Source organism: Cherax quadricarinatus, unplaced genomic scaffold (genome assembly GCF_038502225.1).
Source record: "Cherax quadricarinatus isolate ZL_2023a unplaced genomic scaffold, ASM3850222v1 Contig2961, whole genome shotgun sequence".
NCBI classification, from domain to species: domain Eukaryota; kingdom Metazoa; phylum Arthropoda; class Malacostraca; order Decapoda; family Parastacidae; genus Cherax; species Cherax quadricarinatus.
The window spans coordinates 12,828-22,500 of NW_027197987.1; the positions used below are offsets into that span (position 1 = coordinate 12,828).

The 9,673-nt window shown below is 40.3% G+C and overlaps 1 protein-coding gene across 1 annotated transcript in view; it reads left to right on the plus strand.

The window, feature by feature from the left end:
• Positions 1-3,300: 3,300 nt before the first annotated feature.
• The window catches only part of LOC138851954 (cell adhesion molecule Dscam2-like), a gene marked incomplete at its 3' end in the record, with an annotated part of 34,776 nt that continues 28,403 nt past the window's right edge, over positions 3,301-9,673 (plus strand). Inside the window, 2 exon segments of the mRNA XM_070081521.1 lie at positions 3,301-3,316; positions 6,909-7,070. Of these exon segments, the coding sequence (XP_069937622.1) occupies positions 3,301-3,316; positions 6,909-7,070 (178 nt within the window).

The window sequence follows — 9,673 nt, forward strand, 5'->3', positions numbered from 1 at the left end:
CAGCCACCAGTGTTGAGAGTCTCCAGCCACCAGTGTTGAGAGTCTCCAGCCACCAGTGTTGAGAGTCTCCAGCCACCAGTGTTGAGAGTCTCCAGCCACCAGTGTTGAGAGTCTCCAGCCACCAGTGTTGAGAGTCTCCAGCCACCAGTGTTGAGAGTCTCCAGCCACCAGTGTTGAGAGTCTCCAGCCACCAGTGTTGAGAGTCTCCAGCCACCAGTGTTGAGAGTCTCCAGCCACCAGTGTTGAGAGTCTCCAGCCACCAGTGTTGAGAGTCTCCAGCCACCAGTGTTGAGAGTCTCCAGCCACCAGTGTTGAGAGTCTCCAGCCACCAGTGTTGAGTCTCCAGCCACCAGTGTTGAGAGTCTCCAGCCACCAGTGTTGAGAGTCTCCAGCCACCAGTGTTGTTTAAGTCTGAGGTAGTTTCAGTAATGGGAGCAACTGTAGTAAATGAAATGCATTACATTTTATATGAGGTATTATAGCGAATGTGTGGAGGAAGAGGACTGTTGCTTGTGAGGTGGGCCATGAGTGAGGTAAAGGAAGGGGTATTTGGGGGAGGGGAGGGGAGGGTAGAAGTGAAAAGAGGCCGTGTTGGGGAGGGGTTGGGGCAACGTAATCGCAAACAGACCATCTTAACAACATATAACAAACCACTTTGGGATGGAAATCATTAGTTCAAGATCTCTCTCTCTCGTGCGTCTTCAGAAGCTGTGCAATGTTGTAAGTTCAGCAACAGATAGGAGAGGAAAATTATGTCAGAGGCAAGGTAAAGGTAAGTCACCGTCGACCCATACCACTGTAGATCCGCCTGTTGGTCAAGCACACCTTGCCTCCCCTCACCCCTCACTTAAGCGGTGGACTCATTTCTTAAGAAGGCTGGCAACTAGATCAGCTGACCTAACAACTACATCAGTTAATCTAACAGCTAAATCGGCTGATCTAGCTAAATATACATATATATTCTACACTGAGCGAAACGTTGTCCTAATACAAGCTCATTTTTCAGCCCATAATATATAGAGCCCCCTATAGGAAGGTTCCCTGACGCTGGTGAGGGGCTCTTGATCTTGGGAATTGGATCTGTGCTCCGGTTCCCTGAATTGAGCCCGAGTACCTACCTCCCTCCCCCCACGCGCTGTATAATCCTACGGGTCAGGCGCTCCCCATGATTATAATAATAATAATAATATTAGTGTTAGCATTAATCAACTGGATCCATGAAAGTAACATACTTTACGAAGGCTTTCGTTGCATTCATGCTGTTGCTAGCTCCTGCTAGGACGAGCTATGAATACTTGTGTTTTTCCCCTCGTCGCTGAAATTCTTCGGTCTGCCGAGTTTGGCGAGTGCGTTTACGAAATGGTGTTTAGTTAATCATTTTTAAAAAGTCGGCTTGCAATTATTCCATCAGACGCGTCTGTGTTTTAAATTAACCTACACTGTAGCACAGACGCCAGCCGTCTGCCTTGTCATGGATCGAGTCAGCATGCAAATGTATTCAAATTGATTTCCTTTGTATATATGCATTAAACAATATGCAATTTCTAAACGTAGCCAGCCGGGATGCTCAGCCAAACTCGTTTATATTTATTTTTGGCAGCCTCCTACTGTGTGTCTTGTTATTGTTTCTTTGGTCTGTATATGTCTGTTCCTGCAGCAGAATTTTTTGCTTGTTCCTGCAGCAGAATCCTTCTTCCTGCACTAGTATCCTTGTGTTCCTTCAGGAAAGTCGTAGTGTTCCTGCAGAAGACTTCGTAGTAGGTACTGACAGGCAGTCGCCGCAGGCTCTTCCTTTACATTAGAAATTATCACTATACCAAGACTTCCTCGGGTCTCCATAAAAGTCTACGGTCCTAGCCAGCCACATTTTATTTATTTTTATTAACGTAAGTTCACACAAATAACCCGCACATAAAAGACAGAAGCTTACGACGACGTTTCGGTTTGGACCATTGACAAAGTCACACTGTGTGACTTTTCAATGGTTAACGTCGTCGTAAGCTTCTGTCTTTTATGTGCGGGTTATTTGTGTATCGTTCCAGTCACGGTATTGTGCCTTTTTGTTATTTATTTAACGCAAGTTCACTTTTCACAGGAAAAAACTATATGACAACACACTTTGCAGAACAAACTTTTCTTAATGCCACGTTTCACTCTTAAGAAAAGCTTCACCAAGTCCCGGAGAGAAAGGTTCTCTTAATAAAAGACTGTGTTTTCATGAATGTGATATACGCTCTCCTCACCCGAGGTGCACCTAGGGAATGGGAGGTACCATACCCGACCTTAGGTCGAATCTGCCTCCCATTATACCCAGGAGTTGTATGACCCCTAATGTTTCAGCACTCCTCAGTGAGAGTAATGATCATCGAGATGTAAACGCTCTTAACCGTGACTAATATCATGCTTACAATGAGGCATTCTATCGACGTTATACAGTCATTACAATGTGCTCTGTCATGTTAATTCCTTCGTTATATTGTATATACCACCGTCATTATCATGTTTATACCGTCATGATGTATGTCATCATCGTTATGTATACCATCACTGCTATTATAACATAAGTTAGGATGGACACTCCAGAAGGCCTACTGGCCCATACTAGCCAGGTCTTTCTTAAACCGAAATCCTCTAACAAACATATTAGTGATGTATATTATGTATAATACACATAATGGTGATGGTAATGAAAATTATAATGTTTATCATTATGTGCATATGTGTACATCATAATGCGTATATCATTATACTGCGTATATCACCGTTATATTGTGTATACCATCAATATAATGTGTAAACCTTCACCATTATATGTATATCATTCATTATGTGCACACCATGACCATCATGGTGTATAAAAACACCATTATGATGCTATCTTCAGTATTATTTAGTGTTCTATATTACGTTGTTTGGCAGCCTTTTCTAGTCCCAATTCGTCTATTTTTTTTTTTGCTAGGAATAAAATAAAAATAATGAAAAAATCCACCTAGTTTTGTGGTGAGTCCACCATATGCTCTTTGGTCCAATATTATTATTATTATTATTATTGTTATTATTATTATTATTATTATGTAAATAAATGTTACTTAATAATTGTTACGTAATGTTATGGTAAACATTACAGCACACGCCTTTGTTCACAAGTATTTTTGTGTTTTTATCTTCGGGCGATGTTACATATGATAAGTCACAATTCCATGACTGGAACGCAGTCTGGAAACGTAAAGAGGAAGGCGCCTTTGTCCTTTATAGGATATCAAGTTACCAGCTAGAAAACGAGTGGAAAGTAAAAGTCAGATGAGGACTTTGAGAGGTGAGACGAGAACCAAGGTCAGGTCAAGTCACGTGTCCTCCGAAGGTTAAAGCACTTGGCACTGCACTGGGAGAAACCATCATCAGAGAAATGAAACCGGTGGTAAGGTTCTCGTTAGAGATGTGCGCAAGTGTCGACTCGGCAAAATGGCGTCTGTGAGGATTCTAACGGGAAATAATCTTTAAACAGGACCAGGTGATAGGACTTCTATAGTTAACTAACATAAAAGAACCTCGTTAGTGTTAGTAAGGAGAAACCTTTAGTGTTCTTTAATTCTATCGTGTTATCTAAAAGAAGACGACATTAGCTAATGAACATAGTTCTCGAGAATTTAATTTACATTGATCAACATGTATGTTGAGTTGCATAATTACACCAAACCAGCGGTGATTCTATTTGCGGAAGCAAAATTTACAAATTTGCATTGTTAGCCACTACACCAGAGTGGATCATTTACCTTGCGGGGTGTTACACCCAGGTATGTACTGTGAAAGTTATCATGAATGTACTGTGAACGTTATCACCATGAATGTACTGTGAACGTTATCACCATGAATGTACTGTGAACGTTATCACCATGAATGTACTGTGAACGTTATCACCATGAATGTACTGTGAACGTTATCACCATGAACGTAATGAGTGTGGATCATTAACTAGATTTCTAAGTACGACCGAAGTCGATATGTAAAACCATATTGAATATAACAATTGCCCCATTATTGACTAGTGGGACCTGGACGTTATGACCTCAAAATGATAATTTTTAATCTTATTTTTTTATGGGAACACCGTTTTCTTTTGCAACACAAACTCCCGAGTGTTAGTCACAATACTGGAATGTGCCATTTATTGAAGTAATTTATCAAACTGTAGCCAGACATTTAATTTTTAAATCGAATGTAATTTCTTTATCGTTGATTATCCTAGTAATTTATCACATGAATAGCTGTCAAATTTAATAGAAATGTCTAACTGCATAAACCTGTTAGTACATTGTCTATTATTAAATATCTTTGTGCTTAGATTACTAAAGTGAAATAATCATTCACATAGATAATTGTCATTGGTTCCAGTGCAATTCAGAATCAATGTCATTCTTAAGTATCCGCTCTAAAGTGGTATATGTACTTATAACTGTACTTGTATTTGTGTGGTGACAAACCTACGGTGTTATACCCGGCACTACAACCTGTATTACGGTAACATTTGTAAGATTTTCAGTCTACCTGAAGTTACTTGTTTTTATAGCCTACAGCAAATTTAAAATTGCTTCAATGCTTCGTGTTTGTCCATTTAGGTGGATGATATTAAATATTTCTTCATCCTCCCTTGCTTAAAATTTTAATATATTCAGGTTGCTTGGCTGCCCCCTGAAGAGGAATTCTCTCTCTCTCACACACACACACACACACACACACACACACACACACACACACACGATGCGCCTAGCAAACCTCACTACAGCATTCCGACATCTTAATAAGGAATCGTTCAGGACCCTGTACACCGTGTACGTTAGGCCCATATTGGAGTATGCGGCACCAGTTTGGAACCCACACCTAGCCAAGCATGTAAAGAAACTAGGGAAAGTGCAAAGGTTTGCAACAAGACTAGTCCCAGAGCTAGGAGGTATGTCCTACGAGGAGAGGTTAAGGGAAATCAACCTGACGACACTGGAGGACAGGAGAGATAGGGGGGACATGATAACGACTTACAAAATACTGAGAGGAATTGACAAGGTGGACAAAGACAGGATGTTCCAGAGATTGGACACAGTAACAAGGGGACACAGTTGGAAGTTGAAGACACAGATGAATCACTGGGATGTTAGGGAGTATTTCTTCAGCCACAGAGTAGTCAGGAAGTGGAATAGCTTGGGAAGCGATGTAGTGGAGGCAGGATCCATACATAGCATTAAGCAGAGGTATGATAAAGCTCACGGTACAGGGAGAGTGACCTAGTAGCGACCAATGAAGAGGCGGGGCCAGGAGCTTGGACTCGACCCCTGCAACCTCAACTAGGTGAGTACAACTAGGTGAGTACGATGCAAATCCATTAGATACGGGGAGGGTAAATGCCACTTATTAAAGGAATGCTAAAATTACTGTGATATATAAAGATACACGAAGACTGCGATACTGTGGACTTGATATTAAGCAATAAATGGTATAATAATATTCACTTAATATTAAGCAATAAACAGTATAATCACTGACAGCTTGACTCGACAAATGGCAATACAATAAACTGATATATGAAAATGATATCCCCTTGAGTATAATCAGAGCTTATCTTCCTATAAGTCTCACAGCAATTCCTACACTTCACATGGTGTACTTAAAAAGGAAAATCAGGACCACGTGGTCTACTAGAAATTTAAATCCTATGAAATTGGCTGAACGTGAAGATTAACTTTTCTGGGGCAAAGGATATTGAGTACAACAGATCGAATACATCACATACTGTCAGCATCACTGCATGTTCTTGACTTAGTTTCTAGTGTGATAGTCACCCGTGGCACTCGTTGATGCTCAGTACATTATATTTACAAAAAATATAGTGTGATAAATGGTTTGAAAACCGACAAGTTGAAGATTGAGACACTTATGCAACGTATGGGAATCTTTATTAATAAAAATTCTTATATGTTGCATAAGTGTCTCAATCTTCAACTTGTCGGTTTTCAAACTATTTATCACACATGTCAGACACTACAACATCATGGGATCTTGATACAAGGAATTCTTCAATACTTGTCCAATCTTTGGACGAAGACCTTACACTAGTGGATGGTCCCACTGTGATCCCGTCTCCTCCTGCTTCCACTCACCTGATTACAGTATGTAAGCCACTTCTCCGACCATATGCTGTACTTTCTACAAGACTGATGGACTGAACACATCGATTCCAGGCTGAGGGACTGATTACCTCAAACTCCTCCTCTATTTAACGCGCTCTGCTTTGTATTGGACTGATGAAGCCGCTGTGTGGCGAAACTTTTCCTTAACAAAGATTCCCGTATATTGCATAAGTGCCTCAATCTTCAAAATATAGTGTACACTGTGCGTTCAGTCCTGTCTATTAGAAATAAAGAACTCGTCTCAAGAATGCGTCTACAAATATATATATATCTACATTTCACAAGGATTATAGTTTTTTCTCGTACTTAGTCAAATGTTAACTAGTTTCTCTATATCAGAGTGAGAGAGACTTATAAATGACTTTCCTCTGTCGAAAGTTTAAGAGCCCTGAGCAGTGTTTTCATATGGTACACATTCAGAGCATATATGCAGAAACATATAAATGTTCCAAACCTCTTATTCAAATGTTTTGTTCCAGACTTCCTCTTTGCACTTTGATGTAATTTACTGTAAGTCTGCTTAAACCAAATGGGAAATATTGTTTTCATGATTACTCTAAAGTGTTTATTTCTGGACGTGGGTGCTTCAAAAACAAGGGCTTTGCTGCTTTCAGTTTTTGTATATGTATTTCTGGTCTTGATAATATAGTAATACTGATTGATCCATATGGATTAAGTGTGTTTTTGTGAATATAATATGTGTAATGGAATGTTTTTGTGCACCCGCAGACGGTGTGAGTGTGGGCCAGGCTCTGGACCGGCGGATAAAGAGTGACGGTACATTGGTGGTGGAGCGCGTTAGGCAGCCTGAGGACGCTGGTGTCTACACCTGCACAGCTTCCACTAAACAGGGGCGCTCGGCCACTGGGTCTGCCAGGGTCTCTGTACTTGGTGAGTACGCACCTTCCCTCCCACCTGCATAATGCAAAACTCCGTGAGTCCCCTGAGTTTTGCTGGCTCCTGCAATACATCATAAGGGCCTTTTTGACTCCTACGATGCATTGCTAGGGCCTTCCTGCCTCTTGTGATGCACCAGGACCTTCCTGGCTCCTCTGATGCATTTTCTCGGCGCCTACAATGTAAAGTAAGGCTATTCTTGGGTTCTGCAGTGCACCGTTAGGTCTTTCCTGGGTCCTGCGATGCATATTAAGAGCCTTCCTGGATTCTATGATGACTCGGTATGCCTTCTTGGTTCATGCGTTGTATTGTTAGGACCTTTCCGAAGCCTGACATGCTTTGATAGGACCTGGCTGGCTCCTGAGATGCATCACTAGGAAGTTTATGGTGCCTGACATTCATCACTAGGACCTTCCTGGTTCCTGAGATGCATCACTGGGATGTTCCTGACTTCTGAGAGATGCGTCACTAGAACCTTTCTGGCTCCTCAGATGCATTATGGCTTCAGCAGTCGACACATACCTCTAGTCAGTAAACTTCAGATCTCAAGACTGCTGGCCTTCAAAATCCTTGGTTTTCCGATACAGAAACTGCGATCACTTGACCTTGAGACAGAAACTAAGGTCATTTGACCTTGAAATAGGACCTGTTATTGCTTGACCTTGAGACAACAATTGTTATCACATAAACGTAGATTTTTTCTTTAATTTCAAATCTTAGAATTTTAAATTATTGAAGCTGAGATCATAAGCTGAGAACTCTGAATTGTGAAACTTGAAGCTGTGAATACTCTCCGGCGAGATCAAGATTCACTAAACCCGTTATATCGAGACCAGTAATTTTGACATTATTCTGAAACTAATAAATGTGACTGGTTTTGATGGTCAGCAACCTTAAAAAGAAATCTAAATTGAGGAAAGTTGTATGCACTTGATTTAAAAGTTAGACATGATTCACTGGTCTAGCTAATTTAGTCTTTATGCTCAAGAATACAGGACTGGAGAGCTAAGAAGAGCTGGAGAATAGATAACTTTTTGTGGAGGCTAACGAGTTTTCAAACCTATATCTTGATCATTCATGGCCACATAAATAAAAACCAACGAGACATGTGTCCGTTGTTCAACATATTTCTTCGTTATAATAAGAATTTAATAGTTTGTCTTATTTTAAATTAGTTTAATAAGTCACTTTAGTTATGAGATGGTATAATAGTAATGTTTATCACTATTCATTTAAGCCATTGCTAATTTTAAGAAGAATGGCAAAGTCATCGACTCGTAACATATTGCGAGGGAGAAGCTGATCTTAAAGAGAAGTACTCTGAAGATTGCTTCCATTATTTCTTGTTAAGCTTATCTCTTTAAACATTTTTTTAGTCAATTTCTACTAAATCTTTACTAATCTTTTATTTTTTAGCTTGGTAAACAGAATGCTATTATGTTTTAATGAACAAATTTTCACTTGATCAAAAGTCATCACTTTCATTACCCTAAACTTGGTTAATGTTAATGACGCCACAGTATATGTCATCCTAACTCTCCTGACACAATGATGTCAGAAGAGTTAAGATGAGGATGCATGTGATGATGTATATTGGCTTGTGTCAAGAGAGTCAGGATGGGCTTGTAAGTGATGATGTGTGTAGGCTTGTGTCAGGAGAGTCAGGCAGAGCATGTATGTGATAATGATGTGTTTTAGTCTTGTGTTAGGAGAAATTACTTATATGATGGGAGAAGTGGGTACAGGCTCATAGAGCCAGAAGTGTTCAGGGGATGCTTGAGGGAGCAAATAAGGGAAAAGGGAAGTTTTGAGAAGATAACTGTTCTGAAGATGGGCGAGAGTGAGAAATGTGTGTCTGGTAAACTATGCAAAAAGAGTATTCAGTACTAAGTATAGTTGAGAGAGGGAGAAAGAGAGAGAGAGAGAGATCCAAGGGAAGACTAGAAGAGTGAGGTAAGAAAAGGGTAGAGAAACTAAGGGAAGGGTAGGCCACCACATCATATACGGTATGCCAGTAGTGTATTTCAGACCTCAGCTTCCTGACCGCTATGATGGCTTCACTCTACGGCCAGACATGTTCCCCCTCATCCAAAACCATTTTTTTTTATATACGTGAGGTCCATCTGAATTTGTTGCACCAGACCCTGACACGTCAAGTCCTTGTATATGGTGCATCTCTACTACATATGAGACACTCCTCTTTTTATTACCTTTTCTGTTCCTTCAGAGTGGGATTAAAAAAAACTACGATAGAATCTGAAGTTTAATTATTTATTGTGGCTCTATTGCATATTAGATATCACTTGTTTGTGATTGTTTCTCTCTCTCTCTCTCTCTCTCTCTCTCTCTCTCTCTCTCTCTCTCTCTCTCCCTCCCTCTCTCTCTCTCTCTCCCTCTCTCTCTCCACAAATCTACTAAAATAGTAATTTTAATTCCCCCCAAATTAGTATTTGTATATTAAAGATTATGGATTTTCTACAAAACTCATAAAATCTGAAGAAAAGTATTTCTACAGAAAATATTTTGACCTTGTAGGGGGCGTAGCCCCTTCTTCAGGTGTAGACTCTCCTTCGGGAGGTGTAGCTCCTCCTTCGGGA